The 20,201-nt window shown below is 50.8% G+C and overlaps 1 protein-coding gene across 3 annotated transcripts; it reads left to right on the top strand.

Moving 5' to 3' along the window:
* Positions 1-8,939: 8,939 nt before the first annotated feature.
* Positions 8,940-20,201, top strand: LOC130838612 (cytochrome P450 2S1). 3 transcript variants are annotated; one of them, XM_057711960.1, is made up of 9 exons: positions 8,940-9,307; positions 10,585-10,750; positions 12,641-12,790; positions 13,360-13,520; positions 13,668-13,847; positions 15,709-15,850; positions 17,149-17,336; positions 19,416-19,557; positions 19,653-20,201. In XM_057711960.1, exons 1-9 carry the CDS (start codon positions 9,131-9,133, stop codon positions 19,832-19,834), a joined length of 1,488 nt encoding a protein of 495 aa, XP_057567943.1. In that variant the 5' UTR covers positions 8,940-9,130; the 3' UTR covers positions 19,835-20,201. The 3 variants fall into 3 exon arrangements, with proteins under 3 accessions (XP_057567943.1, XP_057567944.1, XP_057567945.1); XM_057711961.1 differs by having other exon boundaries at positions 13,360-13,499; XM_057711962.1 differs by lacking the exon at positions 12,641-12,790.

Consider the following 20,201-nt stretch of genomic DNA (forward strand, 5'->3'; position numbering starts at 1 on the left):
CAGCAAAACTGAGAATGTGAGTAACCTTAAGTGTTCCTCAGGGTTGAGGGCTGGGTCTGGGGGCTGAAATGGGAAGGGCCAGGGAGGGAGGAGTTGAGACGATTTTTTTCGTGCAGTCTTTGAGTTTTTTTGTGTTTGGGGGTTTTTTGTTTGTTTGTTTGTTTGTTTATTAGTTTGTTTTGGGTGTTTGTTTTTGGCCACGCCACTTTTGGCATCTTATCTCCCAGATCCTATTTCCCAGATGAGGGATGGAACCCGCTCCCTCCGCAGTGAAAGCACGAAGTCCTAACCACTGCACGGCCAGGGAATTCCCAGTCTGAGATTTTTTTAATGAGTTCATAATCATCTACTACTTGTGTAACTGAATTTCTATGGAAAACAGTAATGGAGACAATGGCACTGACTTTGGGCTGCTGGGACATCGGTGCGCCATGCCCGACACGGAACGCACACCCTGAATGATACAGCAGTGAGCTGTAGCACGCACACTGCCTGCCAGGATTTGTCCTTCATCCTCCCGGGAAGGTATACTAATATAACTTCCCCATCTTACGGATGAGAAACTGGAATAGAGGAGGTTATGAGCTCGCCTGACCAAGGTCACACAGCTTCTTAAGGTCAGCGCAGGATTTGAACCCAGGTGACCACACTTGGCAGGTGGACGAGGAGGAGGAGGGAAGCGAGGGGGAAGGTTATCATCCGTCCCTCTCCGGTTCTCGCTCCCTCCAATGTAAGGTTTTCTCCCCTCTCTGGTCAACTCCCTTCTCTTCCCCACAGCGCTGAAGTCCAGTGACCTGTTGGGCGGAGGGCGCCGCCCGGTGGAAGTGGTGTGTGAGCGGCAGAGGAAGCTAGAGGGTTGGAGCATGGGAGCAGGACTGGGTTTGTGGCCGTGGGGGAGTCCTACCAGGATATGGAAGGGTTGGCATCAGAGTCGGGCTCACTGCTTCATTTCTTAAACATTTCTTTTCTTTCTTTCTTTCTTTCTTTCTTTTTTTTCTTTTTCTTTTTCTTTTTCTTTTTTTTTTGGCTGCACTGTGCAACATGCAGGATCTTAGTTCCCCAACCAGGGATGGAACTCGTGACCCCTTCACTGGAAGCACAGGAGTCTTAACCACTGGGCTACCACGGAAGTCCCACTTCATTTCTTCATCACAGCCCTGAACAACCACTCTGCACCAGGCAAGTTGCCGGGTAGGGATGGAGCAAAACAGTCCTCCCAAACTGAGATAGGGGAGGGAAGAAACAACCCAAAGCAACTGATGCTTATGTGACCTTGAGCAGGTAACCTTGCCTTTCTTCTGCCCCAATTTCTTCATCCGATGTAGGTAGTGTACTAGCTCCTCCCTCAAGGCATTAATAGGGGATCATATGATTCATGCCTTTTCTAGAAGGAGCCCAAAGGAGATTCTTTAACTCAGCCTGGGGTGGGAGGTGAGGGGTCTGGGCTTCCTATTCGTTGAGCCTTTAAAGCCTGAGAATTCAGAGGTGAACCAAAAAGCCAGCCCCTGCTCTCAGGGCTCACCAAAAGGTTCTGTGCAGGCCATGGAGCAGAGTAGCCCCATTATTACATTTGAAGGGGACTATATCCCTGGGAGGGAGGTACAATTATGAGCCCCATTTACAGATGGGGAAGACTGAGGGGTTGAAACAACCTGCTAGAGTCACACGGAGAGCTGTGGCAGTGGTAAGGCAGAGACGTGAATTCAGGTAATTCCTGTCCTCAAAACATTCCAAACTGGAGGCTCCAGCCCTTCAAAGCTCACACTTGGAGTTCCAGCCCACCTCCCCAAATGTTTCCTGTTCTTTTTGAATGCAAAACCATTAAGCATTCCACTGCATGCCCTCCCATCCCCTCCCTCCCCAGCCCACCTCCACCAACTGACTAAACCACATACTTTCATCAGCCAAGGCAGTTCTTCCCATAAGAGAATTGCAAAGCCAGCTGCTGAGACTGTACACTTTCATCCCATTTAGCATCTGTGTCTTTCGGCCAGGTGTTGCAGGGTGGAGAAGATGGACCCTGTCCATGCCCTGGACCCTGTCCAGCTCTTGGGGCACAACCAGCATCAGACAAATGATCAAAGATGGGCAATTTAAAGACCCTATGGGGACTTCCCTGGTGGTATAGTGGTTAAGAATCCACCTGGGGCTTCCTAGGTGGCGCAGTGGTTAAGAATCCACCTGCCAATGCAGGGGATACGGGTTCGATCCCTGCTCCAGGAAGATCCCACATGCTGCGGAGCAACTAAGCCCATGCGCCACAACTATTGAGACTGTGCTTTAGAGCCCGTGAGCCACAACTATCAAGCCCATGTGCTGCAACTACTGAAGCCCACATGCCTAGAGCCCATGCTCCGCAACAAGAGAAGCCAGGGCAATGAGGAGCCCAAGCACCACAACGAAGAGTAGCCCCCACTCACTGTAACTAAAAGAAAGCCCACACACAGCAAAAAAGACCCAACACAGTCAATAAAATAAATAAATAAGTAAATTTTTTAAAAAAGAAAAAAAAAAGAATCCACCTGCCAATGCAGGGGACATGAGTTCGAGCCCTGGTCCTAGAAGATCCCACATGCTGCTGAGCAACTAAGCCCACCAAGCCACAACTACTGAGCCCATGTGCCACACTACTGAAGCCTGCATGCCTAGAACCCATGCTCCACAACAAGAGAAGCCACCGCAATGAGAAGCCCATCCACTGAAACAAAAGAGTGGCCCCCACTCACCACAACTAGAGAAAGCCAGAGCACAGCAGTGAAGACCCAACTCAGCCAATAAATTAATTAATTAAAATAAATTATTTAAATAAATAAATAAAAAGACGCTCTGTCTTCGAGTGGAAGGTAGATGGGAGCCTGGAGGCCTGGATACCAGGAGCTCTAGGAGGAGACTAGGTTGGACCCAAAGGGAGGATTGAAACCAAACGCTGCAGGCAGAAGGAACCAGACCCCCATGACTCAGGCATTTGAAATGAGGAAATTCTTAACCAAGAGAAAGATACAGTGCTTTCTATAAGAGAAATGGAGACATTGTGTCAAAGCCATACCATGAAATATCTCCCAGGAGTTGAAACAAATAAGACAGAGCTGTATGTACTAGATACGGATGATCCCAAAAACCAAAGAAAAAAGGCCAGTTGCAGAAAGATATGTGTATGCTATATGCTGCCCTGTGTATCAAGTTCTTAAACCTGCAAAAGAATACTTTCCCAAATATTGTGTTGGATGCACACATATGTAGTAAAAGAATAAAAAGGTACGTCAGAATATTAACTGTAAGAGAGCGGCTTCCCTGGGGAAGGGAGGGAGCTGGTCAGGGGGAGGGATGTGACATCTGGGAGGGGACACAGAAGATCCCAACTCAGTCAGGAGTTGGGATCTTTCTCTAAATAAACACATGGTTAAAATATTAAGATATAATAAAGATAGGTGTACAGACAAAACAAATCATGACAGTTCCTCAAAACCTGTCCTGTCCTGTCCTGTATTTGAAATAATTATTTCTAAAACAGAAAACAGGTTGGAACCAGGTAATAATCAGATGCAGCTGTAGATAGAGGAGAGGGAGAAAGGGCCATCACAGGAAAGACGTGCAATTTTATTTTTCTCAGCCTATGGCTGCCTTCCTGATGTGAATTTATGGGGACAGTGCCTTACTTTTTTTTACCCCCCTGGCCTACTACAAGGTATGATATATAGAAGGTATCAGGAAAAGAGAGGATGGGATGAGAGTGTTACTGAACCCAACTTGGGTCCACTCGCCCACCATGTAGCCAAGCCAGTCTACTGATACCAGGTCGTGGTGAAGGAAAGTACAGCATTTATTTGCAGGCACCAAGCAAGAAGAATGGGTAGCTCATACTTAAAAGACCCAAACTCCCCAATGGCTTTCAGGGAAGAGTTTTTAAAGGCAACATTTGGGATGAGGGTTGCAGTTTGTGGACTTTCTTCTGATTGGTTGGTGGTGAGGTAACAGGTTGATATTTCAGGAATCTTAATCATCAACCTTGTGATTCCAACCAGTCTGGGGTCTACTTGCTTGTGGTCCATGTAGTCATCACCCTCTACCTGGGGGGGGAGGGGACGTGCTTTTAGTTTCTGCAGAACAGCTCAAAGATATACATGAGATTGTTGTGTATATCAGTTGAGGAGGAACTAGGACCCTGTTTACCAACAGAACCGATGAACCATTGTTTTAGCCATCACTATTTTTCTTACTTAACTGCCCCGCCTTTGTTTCTGCATTCTCTCACTTCCCTAATTAGTAACCGCTTAAGTCTGCTCTTTGGAACTCAGGGAAGGCCTAGGAGACTAAAGCCTTTTTCTACAAATAAGAAATGGGGGACACAAAAGGGTTTTTGTACCCAGGAAGGCCCCACAGGATCCTGCTCCATTTCAATCCCCCTTTCTTTGATACTCCTCAATCCTGAGAAGAACAGGGGTGGGACAAGAAAGGGAATACAGTTTTGGATAGAGAGGTTGATCGTCAACTCAGCAAGGGAACATGGTTTTAGGGGGATTTGGTTTCAAGAGCATGGGATGAAGTGGTGGGTGAGAAGTTGTATGAGGGGGTGGATAAGGGGATGGATGAAGGATGGGATGGGGGATAGCAGAAGAAGACCAAAGAACCCTGCTGCTTGTGGTCTGTGACATAGACTCTCATGTTACTCACAGTCAGGGATGCTATTCGAATTCAGGGAAGCCCTAGGTCCAGGGTAGTAGGAAGGAAGCAAGACTCATCTTAAACTTCCCCTTTGCCCGATTTTGGGTGCTGGGTGGGGTAGCTCTGCAGGAGAGAAGGCAAAGAAACTAAGAGAAGCAGAGCTGGGAAAAAAAATGTTCAGGGGAAGGCACAGGCCAGACAGCAGATGGGCCATGTCTCATCCCCAGATAGCAAGTGAGGTTCTAGAACTGTGAGGCTTGGAGGATCCCAAGCAAAATAATCCCCTAGCAATTTTCAGAACCTACCCACCGCTCAGTCTGCTGGAACCTTGGGGTTGGCAGCCCCCAGAGTGGTCTTTTTTTTTTTTTTTTTTTAATTGGCTGCATCAGGTCTTTGTTGCGGGTCTCTCTAGTTGCGGCGAGTGGGGGCCACCCTTTGTTGTGGTACGCGAGCTTCTCATTGTGGTGGCTTCTCTTGTTGCATAGCATAGGCTGTAGGCACTCAGGCTTCAGTAGTCGCAGCACGAGGGCTCAGTAGTTGTGGCTCGCCAGCTCTAGAGCACAGGCTCAGTAGTTGTGGCACACGGGTTTAGTTGCTCTGAGGCATGTGGGATCTTTCCAGACCAGTGCTCGAATCTGTGTTCCCTGCATTGGCAGGCAGATTCTTAACCACTGCACCGCCAGGGAAGTACCCCCAGAGTGGTCTTAAAAGCTCCATTGTAGGAGGTTAAATTTAAAGTCATCCAGGGACTTCTCTGTTGGTCCAGAGGGTAAGACTCCAAGCTCCCGATGCAGGGGGTGCAGGTTCCATCCCTGGTTGGGGAAGTAGATCCCACTTGCATGCCACAACTGAGGGTTCATATGCTGCAACTAAAAAAAAAAGAAAAAAAGATCCCACCTGCTGTAACGAAGGTCCCATAAGCCGCAACTAAGATCCAACACAGCCAAAATAAATAAATAAATATTTTTTAAAAATAATAAAAAAGGGGCTTGCCTGGTGACGCAGTGGTTGAGAATCCACCTGCCAATTCAGGGGACACTGGTTCGATCCCTGGTCTGGGACGATCCCACATGGCCGTGGAGCAACCAAGCCCAAGAGCCACAGCTACTGAGCCTGAGTGCCACAACTACTAAAGCCCAGATGCCTAGAGCCTATGCTCCGCAGCAAGAGAAGCCACTGCAACAAAGGGTAGCCCCCGCTCTCCACAACTAGAGGAAGCCCAAGCACAGCAATGAAGGCCCAACGCAGCCAATAAATAAATAAATAAATTTATTAAGAAAAAAAAAGCCTGAAAGAAGGCCAGCATGAAGAGAGTGCCATGAGCAGAGAATAGAGTGGGCCAAGGTAATGTCAAACTCAGCAGCCAGTGAATAGATCCCCCCAAAGGGTCCTGTAGGCCACCATAAGGGACTTGAATTTTATTACCGTGGTAGTGAGAAGTCTTGTCTTGGAATCTGTAGACTCTTGGGAACTTTTACATTTTCTTATCTACAGGATTTTGCAATCAAGTGCATCTTAAAGCAGTAGACTCTTTTAGACCTCTGCAATCTTGAAATTTCTATTCTAGGCCAGAACCCTTTCTCTCAAAACATGGCCAGAATGTTCCCTGCAGTCTCCTGGGGCCTTAATTCTAGCCTCTGACATCCCAGAGGTGTCTCTTGAAACCGGAGAGAGATGGGGAGGCTGGCCTACACTTTGTTGCCATGAAGTGGGTGACCGTTCTTAGTTTCTCCTGTGCCTTGTTCTGGAGAGTCTTGGGAGGTCCCAAGTCCCACCTCTCACCTGTCTGTCCACTCAGCATTTCTCCTGGGATAGCTAGCAGGCATCTCAAACTTCCCACGGCCAAAAGAGAATTCCTGATTCCCCTCCCTCCTGTAAAACCTGCTTCACCAGCTTTTCACCTCTATTGGTCCCCATCTCCTCCCTCAACCTCTGTAAAAGGATACATCATGTTTCCACTTGCTGAGGACAGAAACAGTCTAGGATTAGGGAAAACATTTGTTTCACTAGAAAATACAACCCTCTGCGTTATCATATCGTGGTGTTGTTCACTGTCTTTGCCCGTAGTCTCTGTCCCTCTACCGCAATAGTCTTTTAGAGTAAAGTCTCTCCTTACATCATATCAGAATTACTTGTATTTGACAGAAGTAATCTGGCTCCTTCCTTTGCCAAAGACATCCCAAATGTATCCATTTTTTTCTCTCCCCACTGCTACCCGATCGGCTTCTGGCCATTGTCATCACTTGCCTGGATCTTGCTTGCACTAGGTTCCCAGCTTTTTCTTCCCCTGCTCCCCATCCCCCACAGTTCCTTCTTCAGAAGGCAGCCAGAAAGATCTTTTTAAATGCAAAGAGAGGGGAGTTCCCTGGAGGTCAGGTGGTTATGACTCCGCGCTTTCCACTGCGGAGGACCCAGGTTTGATCCCTTGGGGAACTAAGATCCCACAAGCCACACGGCCGAAAAAAAAGAAATACAAAGAGAAAACAAATCTTTGGGAGGGGAGGGGGGGTTGATCAGTACAGTGATGGCAGTGGGGGAAATTGATGGGAAAAGTCAGGAGAGCCGGTTCTGGGATGATGGTAACTTTCTGTATCCTAATAGGAGTTTGGGTCACACAAAGGATGTACCCATGTGGAAATGTGTGCATTTCACTGTGTGTAAATTTCCCTGGGAGGTGGCAAGGAATGATCTGTAAACCAATATTAACTCTAGCAAATGATATGCATGCTGATGTGTTTAGGGAGTGAAAGGTACTGGTGTCTGCAACTGTTTTTGAAATGCATCAAAAAAAAAAGATGAATTGAGACAAGATGAATAGATACATAACAAAGCAAGGACAGTTAAAATGTTGTTGGTGGAAGCTAGGTGGTGAATACATAGGTGTCTATGTTTTAAAGTTTTCCTAATAAAATGTTAAATGAAAATGCAAAGCAAACCAACTAACTTCCTGCTAGAAACCCTTCAACTGCTTCCCCTTGCACTAGAAATAAAATGCAAAGTCTTTTCCATGACATCCCTGTTGACCTTGATATCCTCATCCCCTACATTCAATCTTTGATGCTACAGATATTTATTGAGCATATACTATATGCTAGGCACTGCTCTAGATGCTAGGGATACAGCATTGGATCTGACGTTGTAACTGTCTTTTGCCTCAACAAGCCCATTCCCCTGGCAGGTCTTTGCAGTTTACAAGTTCATTTGCATGGGGATAAATGCTCTGAGAGGGCAGGGTGTTTCATTTACTCATAGCTGCATCCCCAGGTCTATAGCAAAGTCTTGTTTACAATTGGACCTCAATAACAATCAGTTGGAAGAATATTAGCTTTGCATTTATTTAACATTTGTTATATATGCACCTGACCCTGTTTTAAGTTATGTACACGTGTACCTATCTGGGTTTTGGAGGGTTGTGGTCTTTTTTTTGGCCACACAGCAGCTTGTGGGATCTCCTGGAGTCCTAACCACTAGACCACCAGGGAATTCCCACACTTACCTATTTAATTCTGAAACAGATCCCCATTTTACAGAAGAGTTAATAGACTCACAGAGAAGCTAGGCTGTGAACTCAAGTAGTCTAGAAACATCATGTTTCTAACCACTAGACCACATGACTAAATGAATGAATGATTTGGCCAATCATTCAGTCTGGCCTGAGTTCAAATCCCAGCTGTGTCATTTTGTTATCTGTGTGGCCTAAGGCTCTCTGAACCTCAGATCCTTTATTGTTCTTTTGTTTTGTTAACTAATTAATTAATTAATTACCTTTTTTCTGAAGTATGTTTGATTTACAATGTTGTGTTAGTTTCAGGTATACAGCACAGTGATTCAGTTATATATATATATATTCAGTTATATATATATATATTTAGTTATATATATAACTGATTCTTTTTCAGATTCTTTTCCATCACAGGTTATTACAAGCTATTGAATATAGTTCCCTTTGCTATACAGTAGGTCCTTGCGGATTAGTTGTTTTACATATTGTTAAAGGTCACGTCCCTCCTTCTAGTGTGTGGTGAAGATGTAAGATGCCGAAGGAAATTGGCTTAAAAACACCACACACGCGCGCGAATGCACACCCCATAACAGTGAAGAGGGAGGTAGGGGTTGGGCAGGGCGGCGCGGGGTCACCGCCAGGCACGGGGTGTGGCCTCCTGGAGGCGGCCAAAGTCTCTGGCTTCCAGGTGCCTCCCGCCTGCCCACGCCCTACCTGGGGCGCAAAGAGCTGTCTCCGCCCCCTCGAACCTGGGTGACTAGCTGCAGGACACCAGGCGGCGGCGGTGGCCTGGGAGAAAGAAATCCGGCGGCAGGGAGAGAATCCTGCCCGTAGGCACGGGGAAAGCCTAGCTGCCCCGCCTCCCTCCGCCAGATCTCTTCAGGGAAGGAGCCGCCCGGCACCCGCCCTGCACGGGCCCAGCCGCTTGCAGCGTCTGGGAGCCGGAGAAGCAGCCGACCTGCCGCGATGGAGGCGGCGGGCACCTGGGCGCTGCTGGTGGTGCTGCTGCTGCTCCTGCTGCTGAGGCTGGCGCTGCCTGGGACCCGGACCCGAGGCCACCTGCCCCCCGGGCCCACGCCGCTGCCGCTGCTGGGGAACCTCCTGCAGCTCCGGCCTGGGGCGCTGTACCCGGGGCTCTTGCGGGTGAGGGGCCGCGCGGACGCCCTGGCTAGGAGCGGGTGGGAGGGGTACCAGGGCCAAGAGAGGGAAAGGACCCCAGGAAGAGAAACCACGCAGAGTGGCCTTTGGGTATCCTAGAGGATGCGGACGAAGGGTCCCAGGGCAAAGGGGCTATGGATGCCCTGGGATGGGGTGGGAGCAGGGGTCCAGGGCTGAGAGAGCTAGGGAAGTTGTGGGGAGAGAGGGGTGGTGGAGCCGGGCTAGGAGGGACGGAATCCTGCCCACAGAATCCCGGAGCGGGCGAGAGAGCTGAGAAGCAGGATCCAGAGTGGCAGGGGTCCCAGGTTAGAGAGATTGGCAGAATCTTGGGGGAAGGGGGGGGCAGCGGGGGCGGGGGGGTGTGTGGCAGGGAACAAAAGGTGAGAGAGACAGTCTTCAAGCAGAAGAGAAGCTGATGGTGTGATGGTGGTGGCTTGTCCCAGCGGGAGAGGTAGCGGGGAGATACAAGTGAGTATCCTGAGCAGGGGGTAGAGAATAAAAAGGAGAGAGGTGTCCCGGGGGAGTCGGAGGCAGAGGCTGGAGGATTCCAGGAATCTGTCTGCAGAGACCAATGGCGATGGAGGGCTGGGGGGGATAGTTGGATCTCAGCTAGGAGGGAGCTGGAAGTTCCTAGGACAGAGAAAGGAAGGACAGTGAGAAAGAAGTCTGAGACAGTCCCAAACTTTTTTTTTCGGCGGGGGGGGGGGATGAGAAGAGGCCAGAGGTTCCCCATTCTAAGTTCATCCAGACACGGCAAGGAGGGTAGCGATCTTGGGGAGAGATGGTACCAGCGCTCAGTAGTATCTGCTCCAGAATTTGAGGATTTAGCAGTGATTGAAAGGAGTGGCTAGTTCGGGGGGGGGGGGTTGTGCTTTTTTGGGGGGCGGGCCAGGGGGAAGAGCCTAGGGATTATGGGAGGCCACAGCTGCCCATTTTTGCTGCTATATGTCTGAGCTGTGGGGGTAGGGGTGGGTTCTGGGTTGTCCCGGTGTCAGAAGTTAGGGCTCTGCAGGCGGTAAAAGGATGAGGACCAGAGGGTGTGTTGGGTGAGGGAGTTTGGGGAAGGAGGACTCTTAGGAGGGGGTTGGTGCTAGGAGCCTGGTGCAAAACAAGAACTGAATCTTCCAAAGGGGCGAGGCAGAGGCAGGAGGGGTTCCTCTTAGGTGGTTCATCCAGCAACAGGGGCCACGATGGAGAAACATAGACTTGAAGAGGCAGCAGCCTGCCCCGCATCACTCACCCCTTCTCGCTCCCCCTCCCAGCTGAGTAAGAAGTACGGACCGGTGTTCACCGTGTACCTGGGACCCTGGCGGCGCGTGGTGGTCCTGGTTGGACGCGAGGCTGTGGAGGAGGCCCTGGGAGGTCAGGCCGAGGAGTTCAGCGGGCGGGGGATGGTGGCAACGCTGGACGGGACCTTTGATGGCCATGGTGAGTCACAAGGGGCGCTGGAGGCTACTGGGTCCTTCACGGAGAGCCTGCCACCCCTTACTGGTATGTGACCTTCCATGCATGGGTCAGTGTCTCTGGGCCTCTGTTTCTTCATCTATAAAATGGGATGATAACAGTGCCTATTGCATAGGATTGTACTGAGGACAGCATGAAGTAAGTTAGTTACTTGGTTGTAGTAGCGTTATTACTGCTCCAGGCGAAGTCCCAGGGCTGGAAGGAAGAGGGAGAGCATTTGAGGCACTGGGAATTAGTGAGTACAAACTATTCTCTATGTTAAGATGGAAAGTGGGAGGCTGGTGCTGGGTGATCCAGGGAACACAGCAGTGAATTAACAGCCTCAGCCTTGCTCCCCCAGAGCACACAAGCCAGGAGGAGACAGACCTGTCACCAGACAGTGACAGTCCAGAGAGGTCAGGGCCGGCCTAGGGGAAGCCCTGGGACTGGAGGAATTGGAGGAGGCGCCTGGCCCAGCCTGCCGGGCGGAGGTTGTCCAAGAAGTCTTCCTGAAAGATGGGGTATCTGAGCTGAGACTCATAGGATGTGTGGGAAGGGTGTTCCAGGCAGAGAGACCAGCACATACGAAACCACGGAGGTGAGAGAAGATGCATTGATTCATCAACTGACAAATTTTCATTACACTTGGCTTGGTACTGCGGACACAGAGGTGACAGATGTGGTGACATGTCTTACCGTGGGAGATGCGGGCTTTGCAATAAGACAATGGAGGGAGAGACTAGATTTCTAAAATGAGAGGTACAGCCTTAAGAGCAGGACACAGGGGACCTTTACTGACCAGGGGAGCAGAGGGAGTTGGGGAGACAATGGGAGGAATCAGGGAAGCCTTCCTAGAGGAGGTGACATTTGAACTGAGACCTAAAGGCTGAGTGGCATTCACTGAGGATGAAGAAGTGACTGATCCAGGCAGAGGGGAGAGCAGAGGCAAAGGCCTAGAGGGGGCATCCTGACACATTTGAGGAAGTGAGAAAAGGCCAGTGTGATTGAATAAGTAACAGAGCTGGATGAGTCTGCAGAGCCTGATCACGCAGGGCCTCAGTCAAGCCAGTGTTTGGACTTTGGGTTTTCCTGGGAAAGGGTAGAGTCAGAGTAAGAAAGATCCTCTTGTTGCTATCGGGGAGCCTAGGGAAGGGACTGGGCTGGACCAAGGCTGGGGCCGGGGAGTGGGGAGGGGAGGTAGTCGGGAGAGGAATGCAGGGCTCTAGCCAGGGGATGGGATGGTCGGCGGCTGAGACAGGAAGAGAGATGCTGAGGCCAGTTTGGGACACAGTGGAGGGATGGGAGGGCAGGGGACATTCAGCAGGAGGCATCCAGGAGGCCACTATGGGCTGGCATTCCACAAAGGGAAACAGCTCAGAGCAGGGAAGGGTCTGTCCAGAGCAGGCCTCTTGGATAAAGAGGAAAACAGGGCAATTCCATCCTCTTCCCTCCCTGTTCGACCTCCAAATGGCATGGGACATGGGACCCAATAATACTCCCTAAATGTTGGGATGGATGGATGGATGGATGGAGGGATGGATGGATGGAAGGGTGGGAGGGAGGGAGAAAGCAAAGAGGAAGGAAGGATAAATGCATGGGTGGGTGAATAAAGGAATAAAAAGATGGATAGCCAGAAGGAAGGAAGAAATCTTCACTCTTCCAGAACACAGGAGCCTGGATGATCCCAGTTACCAAGCCCCTCAAGAGAAGGTCACCCTCAGACACAAGGTTAGGCAGTTTTTGAGCAGCTCCTGAGTCCTCTTCCCTGGACTAGGCTCATACGGACTGAAGACACGGCACCTCACTGGGAGGAAGAGAGGAGTCCTGGGGAATGGCGGAGGGCCGATCCCTCCTTAAGTCTAGCCTTCTGTGCAGGGGTTTTCTTCTCCAATGGGGAGCACTGGAGGCACCTGAGGAAGTTCACCACAATGGCCTTGCGGGACCTGGGCATGGGGAAGCGAGAAGGCGAGGAGCTGATCCAGGCAGAGGTCCAGTGTCTGGTGGAGGCGCTCCGGGGGACAAAAGGTAGCAGGGTGCCTGAGTGTGGTAGGACTTTCTTCCCTTGGGGGCTGGGCTGGGGACTCTAGTCACTTCACCTCTCTCCTCCTGTACCTTCTGTCCATCCTGCTGTCTCCAGGCGGGTCTCTGTGTCCCTGGTACTGTCACCTCACTCTTGCTGCCTCTTCTCTTTCTCTATTTTTGTTTTTCTCTCCTGTAAGTCTGTCTCTCTCCATGTCTAACTCTCTCTCTCTCTCTCTCTTTCTTTCTTTTCTTTTTCTAGCCGCACCAAGTGGCATGTGAGATCTTGGTTCCCTGACCAGGGATCAACCCGGGCCCTCAGCAGTGGAAGCTCGGAGTCTGAACCACTAGACCGCCAGGGGAGTCCCCATGTCTGACTCTCTCTTTCCCTGACTCTGTCTGTCCGTCTGTCTCTCTCGGTCTCTCCCTGTCTGTCTATCTCTGTCTCACCATTTGCCTGTCTCTTTCCGATCGTGTCTGGCCCCCATTCCATCTTTGTGGACCAGCTCTGCCCCAAGTCAGCTCCCCTCTGCCCGTCTCTATCACAACCCCCCTTCCTGTGCCCTCCTCCCCAGGACAGCCGTTTGACCCCTCCCTGCTGCTGGCCCAGGCCACCTCCAACATCATCTGCTCCCTCGTCTTTGGCCTCCGCTTCCCCTACGACGATGAGGCGTTCCAGGCCGTGGTCCGGGCAGCTGGTGGCATCATTGTGGGGGTCAGCTCCCCATGGGCCCAGGTGAGGGGGTGGGACCCCTCTCTGGCCACCTTCCCCAAAGGCTCTTGCCCACCTCTTCCAGGTAACCCGTGAGCACCCTGTCCGCCCACCCCTCCACCCCGATTCAGGGCCAGGGCCCCATAAAAACGGCTGCCCATCTCCCCGCAGACCTATGAGATGTTCTCCCGGCTCCTGCAGCACCTCCCAGGCCCCTATACGCAGTTCCTCAGCCAGGTGGGCACCGTGGCTGCCTTCGCCATCCAGCAGGTGCAGCAGCACCAGGGGAGCGTGGACACCTCAGGCCCCGCGCGAGATGTCGTGGATGCCTTCCTGCTGAAGATGGCAGAGGTGGGAGAAGGTTAGGGTTGGGGGGCCTCCTGGACAGCCCTGACACCCGGGTGTGGCTGAGATGCTCTATCACCCTCTCTCTTTCTCCCTGCCCATGTCTCTGTGAATGTGTGTCTGAGTCACTTCCATCTCTCCCCTTTCTCCTCCCTCCAACCTCAGCCAGCCCCCAGCCCAGGCCTCCTGCCCCAGCGATCCCCACCATCACGTCCCCCCACCCACACAGGACAATTCCTGCAAATTACAATCGTTTACTTATGAAACCTTGCCATATCTAATTATACTAATAAAGTCCTTTTTATTAATTATAAGAGAACAATTGTCATATGAGAAGATTAGAATTAAGATGACCCCTGTGGAAATAACTAGTTTTGCATTGTATACACTTTGCAATTGTGGGAGATATTCAGGGCCACATCCTTTAAATAAATGCAGTCGCCCTGTTCATGGAGAGAGAGTTTTTTTTCTTGACTCTGTCCTCCCCGCCCCCTTTTCTTTTTTTGGCTGCCATGTGGCTTGCGGGATTTTAGTTCCCCAACCAGAGGTTGAACCTGGGCCCTCAACAACGAAAGCACGGAGCCCTAACCACTGGACCACCAGGGAATTTCCATTCCCTTTCATCTTTTAAATTAAAAAGATTTAATTATATTTGAGATTAACAGATACACACTACTATATATATAAAATAGCTAAACAAAAAGGACCTACTATATAGCACAGGGAACTATATTTAATGTCTTGCAATAACCTATAATGGAAAAGAGTCTGAAAAAGAATGTATATATATAACTGAATCACTCTGCTGTATACCTAAAACATTAGAAATCAACTACACTTCAGTAAAAAAATAAAAATTTTAAAAATGTGGGAATTCTCTGGTGGTCCAGTGGATGGGACTCCATGCTTTCGCTGCCAAGGGCCCAGGTTGCATCCCTGGATGGGGAACTAGGATCCCACAAGCCATGCGGTGTGGCCAAAAAAAATTTTTTTTTATTTAATTATAGTAAAGTACTCATAAAACTTACCAACTTAGCCATTTTTAAGTGTACAGTTCAGCGATGTTAGATATCCACATTACCACCACCCATCTCCAGAATGCTTTTCAACTTGCAAAACTGAAATTCTATACCCATCAAACAACAGGTCCCCTCCCCCAGGCCCCAGCCACCACCCTCCTACTTCCGGTCTCTGAATTTGACTACTCTAGGGACCTCATATAAGCGAGATCACGCGATATTTGTCGTTTTGCGGCTCACCTCACTTAGCATAATATCCTCTCGTTTCATTCATGTTGTAGCATGTGACAAGATTTCCTTCCTTTTTAAGGCTGAATCATATTCCATTGCATGGAGAGAGCACATTTTCTTTATCGTTTCATCCATCAGTGGACACTTGGGGTTGCTTCCACCGTTTGGCTATTGTGAATAGTGCTGCTATGAACGCGGGTATACAAATATCTTTTGAGGTCCTGCTTTCTACTCTTTTGGATGAATCCTCAGAAGTGGAACTGCTGGGTCACATGGGAATTCTATTGTAACTTTCTGAGGAACCACTGTACCACTGGCGGTAACAGCGGCACCCTTTTCTATGCCCCCTTGGTGACAGGGGTTCCAATTTCTCCACATCTCCACCAGCACTTGTCATGTTCTGTTTGTTTGCTTTATGGTGGCCACTCTCTTTCATTTTTAAAGCATTTCTCCCCTAGAGAGCTAATATCAAGAGCCCACTTCCCAACTTTCCCACACATGTATTTAAACTCCCTCACAAAGTTATAACTTTCTGTGCTGTACCCCAACCTGGCTGTACTGGGTCTCTACTCCCCGCAGCCTGTGTTCTCTGAGCCCCTCTGCCTGGTTTCCCTCAGGAAAAGCAAGACCCAAACACAGAATTCACTGACAAGAACCTGCTGATGACAGTCATTTATCTGCTGTTTGCTGGGACAGTGACAGTCAGCACCACGATCCGCTACACCCTCCTGCTCCTGCTGAAATATCCTCAGGTCCAAGGTAGGCGCCTTCTCCACCAGCCAGGCCCTGGGAACAGGAGGGAGGGCTCGAGAGGAGGAATGTTTAGGAGAGTGGACAGTCCAGGAGCCAGAGCCTGGAGGCAAGAATGAGCCGGCATCCGGGGTGTCTGCAGAGTGAGAAGTTTGGGGACTACCGGCTGCAGCGTGAGGTCTAGTGAAATGAGAAATGAGGCGGGAGACGTCTCTGGCCTTGCTGCCTTGGTGATACATCGTGCGCCTAATCCTGAGCCGTGGGGAGCCATGGAAGGTTGTTGAGCAGGGGAGGGCAGGGTCAAAGGAGCATTTTAGAAAAATCCTTTGGTCTTTCATGAAGAGGTAGGTTGTAGGGTGTGAAAGAGAATGCCAGGAGACCAGGGAGGAGGACAGGGTGGGGACCTGGGTGGGAGAGAACAGAGCTGGGCCAAGCTGGGGTGGGGGGGGGGGCAAGTAGGTAGGTGGTGGAGAATGAAGAGGGAGGGAGGCGTCCGGGAACAGGCCTGGGGCTCTGGCCAAGGGACTGGGGGACCGTGAGGCCACCCTGAGATGGGGACAGAAGAGCTATTTCAGGGCAGACGCTGAGGCCAATTTGGGGACAATTTGAGTGTGAGGGGCCTGGGGCCACCAGGGAGAGGCATCCAGAAGGCCACGAGAGACCCGGGTCAGGACTGGAGATAAGAAACAAATTGGGATCATCAGAGCACAGGCAAGACCTGAAGGCTGTGTTGGTGAGAGAGGGTGTGTGGGTGAGGCAGGGCTGGGAATGTGCCCCAAGGAACTCCAGCATTTTAGGGTCAGGCAGCTGCATCCAATGCTGTTGAGCCAGTGGGGTGAGCTGACCTGGAAGATGGTGCCCTTGGCGGAATCACGGAGTCAGCTGCGATTTCAGTTCACTGGGCCTCAGTGTCCTTATCTGGGAAATGGGACTAGATTATGGTTCCCACCTCACAGGATTGCTATGGGAATTGAAACAGGAGAGATGTGATGCCCAGCACAGGGGATGTGTGGGACCCGGGCTCCACAGGGCTGGAGGACTCTTCCTCCCTGCCTGCCAGCCTCACCCCCAACCACATCTGCTGGAGAAGATGGGGCATGTGGGAATTCCCTGGAGGTCCAGTGGTTAGGACTCCAAGCTTTCACTGCCGAGGGCCCGCGTCCGATCCATGGTTGGAGAACTAAGATCCCAAGGACTGCCAAATAAATAAATAAGTAAACCTTAAAGAAAAAGAGGATGGGGCCTCAGACGGGAGGATTCCAGGGTCCCACCCCACCTTTGACCTCCAACTCTCTTCTTGGGTGCAGAGCGTGTGCAGGAAGAGCTGACGCGGGAGCTGGGGGCCGGTCAGGCGCCAAGCCTGGGGGACCGAGCCCGCCTCCCGTACACAGATGCGGTTCTGCACGAGGCACAGCGGCTCCTGGCACTGGTACCCATGGGGGTGCCCCGAGCCCTCACCAAGACCACCCGCTTCCGGGGGTACACCCTGCCCCAGGTGGGTGTGCGGGTCAGCCAGGCCCAGTGGCTGTCTCTGCCTCGGGCCTGGAGGCCTGAGTCCATTCCTATTTTTGTCTCTGACTTGTTCTGGATCTTGGTCTGTCCTGTCTGTCTCTCTGTCTCTCTCTCTCTCTCTCTGCATCTTCTCCCTCCTCTTTCTCTCTGCTCTCTGGCTGACATCGTCCCCTCTTTTTCTGTGTCCCTGTCTCTGCATCTCTCTCTGTTTCTTTCTGTGTACATTTCTCTTGCCTTTTGACTCTGTCTCTGAGCCTCGGTTTCCCCGTGTGATCAGTAGATCCTAACTCTACTTCCTTCCAGTTGTCGTTGGGACAATCAGATAAGGTGACAGGCAGGGAGGCAATTTGAGAACTGAGGGCTGACGGAGACCCTCACCCTCCACCCCTGCTACAAACACAGTCAGGCCCTCCCTCCTTCCCTACACACACGCAAACACACTCTCACTCAGTTTCCGCCCCTTCGTTGCAGAGCAACTCCGAGCCAGCACCACCAGGGGGCGACATCTCCCTGGAAACCGCAGGTGCCCTCCTGGCCAGCTGCTCCCTCCTTGAGCTCCGTTGTAGCATCCGGTTCATAGCAGTTAGAATCCAGCCCCACTGTTTTCTGTCTGAGACCTTGGGCAAACCACTTCACCCTCTGGACCTCCATCTACTCCTCTTCTAAACTGGGAACAATAATAGTATCAACCTGGGATTGTAAGGAATCTGTGAAATGGTGCTTGTGAAACACCAAATGAGCTCATTGCGCAGGGGCTGGGGCGTCTGTATACAACAAAGCAGCAACTGTTGCTAAAGTAATGACTCTTGCAACTACAACAGCTACTGATAATTTTAACAGCAGTAACAGGCAACCGTGATCAAGGGCCTGCTCTGTGCCAGGTATCATTCTCAATGCTTTACATGTATTACGTTTTTTAATCTTCAGAGCAACACTACATCATCACACCCATTTTACAGATGAGGAAACTGAGGCCTTGAAAGGTTAGAAGCCAAGCTCATCCAGCCTACAAGCGGTAGGGGCAGGATTTGAACCCAGAGCCTATGCTTTAACAACCGCTATCTGCCCTTCTTAGTTGAACAGCATTAGCGTGACCTTTTCCTGAAGCCTCACGCACGTTCCCAACTTAGAGCCCCATTAGCCACAGTCCCTAACAAAGGAGATCCCTCATACTCTCCTCATACTCCCTACCTCCCTTCACCCTCCACCGCAGTCCTGGGAACACGGTGACTCTGATCTCAGCTGAAAGGGCTGCCCCTCTCCCCGAACCTAAGCACGGGGAGAGCCTTCATGGACAGAACCCATCCTTCACCTCCGGAAGACCACAGTAGCAGAAAGCTGGACTCTGAGCCAGGTGGCTTAGGACAGCCACAGCTAAATCACAAAGTAGCCCCAAAGTTTAAAAACAAGTGTAAAAATAACAAGCTCTGCCATGTCCAAATGTTGCCTTGGGCAAGTTGCTTAAATTCTCTGGGGCCTCTGTTTTCCTGTTTTTTTTTTTTTGGCTGTGCCAAGCGACTTACAGGATCTTAGTTCCCTGATCAGGGATCAAACCTGTGTCCCCTGCAGTGGGAGGGAGGAGTCTTAACCATGGGACCACCAAGGAATTCCCCCATCTTTAAAATGGGGATCATATTAATAACTGTTTCCTAGACTTGTTAAAAAGATTTAGTGAGTTTGTGTGCATGTTTGTGTGTACGTGAGTATAATACGTGTACCTATTACGTATGAGGTATTGGGTTGGCCCAAAAAGTTTGTTTGGGCTTTTCCATAAGATGTTATGGGAAAACCCGAACGAACTTTTTGGCCAAGCCAAGAATGCATATATAATGTTTAAGAAAATGCCTGACTCACAATAAGCGCTCGATAAACACTGATGCCGCTGTGTTTTGTGAACCAGTTTCCCCACACACCCGTGCTCTACCCTCGGCAACCCAAGGCCTTGAGGATGAGGGATGTTTGTAGTTTTTTTTTTTTATTTTTTTTTATTTTTTGGGGGGTACACCAAGTTCAATCATCTGTTTTTATACATATTTGTAGTTTTGTTATGATCTCGCACTAGGGCACGGAAGTCTTCCCCCTCCTTGGCTCCATCCTGCATGACCCCAAGGTCTTCGAACAGCCTGAGGAGTTCAACCCAAGCCGATTCCTGGATGCCGACGGAAAGTTCAAGAAGCACGAGGCCTTCCTGCCCTTCTCCTTAGGTATCTGCTGGGGCCACCCCTGTCCCCACACTAGTCCTCCCACAGGCCTGGGTATGAGGACAGCTGACCCAGCCCCATCTGTCTCTCCCCTCCAGGTAAACGCATCTGCCTCGGGGAGGGCCTGGCTCGGACCGAACTCTTCCTTCTGTTCACAGCCATCCTGCAGGCCTTCTCACTGGAGAGCCCGTGCCCGCCGGGTGCCCTGAGCCTCCAGCCAGCTGTCAGTGGCCTTTTCAACATCCCCCAAGCCTTCCAGCTGCAATTCCGCCCCCACTGACCTGCATCCCCCCCACCGTGTGGACGGGATGAAGGAGAGAATCTTGGGAGGCGGTAGCCTTCACAGGTGCGGTAGACGTGGCTGTGTCTCCTGGGCCATGCGTCTGCACCACAGGCAGCCACATGTGCACACCTGTAGCTGTTTTCTAGAGTTGGTCACATATACACTGAGCCTACACATCCACAGGTCATCAGCCCACACACCCTCGAGGGCCACAGGGCCATTTGGCCACACAGCTTTCTACGGACATAAATTCAGTCCATCTGGAATCACACCCACATGCCCAGATAACCCGCCAACTGAATACACAGCACAGCTCCCCTGGACTCACAACCCACACATGGGGGTTCAGCTGCCGCCCTCACAA

The sequence above is a fragment of the Hippopotamus amphibius genome, chromosome 16 (assembly GCF_030028045.1).
Source record: "Hippopotamus amphibius kiboko isolate mHipAmp2 chromosome 16, mHipAmp2.hap2, whole genome shotgun sequence".
Lineage (NCBI taxonomy): Eukaryota > Metazoa > Chordata > Mammalia > Artiodactyla > Hippopotamidae > Hippopotamus > Hippopotamus amphibius.

What these genes read in the sequence shown, in the direction of transcription:
- LOC130838612 (XM_057711960.1), top strand. Translation starts at nt 9,131, where the DNA reads ATGGAGGCGGCGGGCACCTGGGCGCTGCTGGTGGTGCTGCTGCTGCTC. An exon ending in TGTACCCGGGGCTCTTGCGG is followed by an intron (nt 9,308 to 10,584) that starts GTGAGGGGCCGC and finishes TCCCCCTCCCAG; the next exon opens with CTGAGTAAGAAGTACGGACC. An exon ending in TCCTGCTGAAGATGGCAGAG is followed by an intron (nt 13,848 to 15,708) that starts GTGGGAGAAGGT and finishes GGTTTCCCTCAG; the next exon opens with GAAAAGCAAGACCCAAACAC.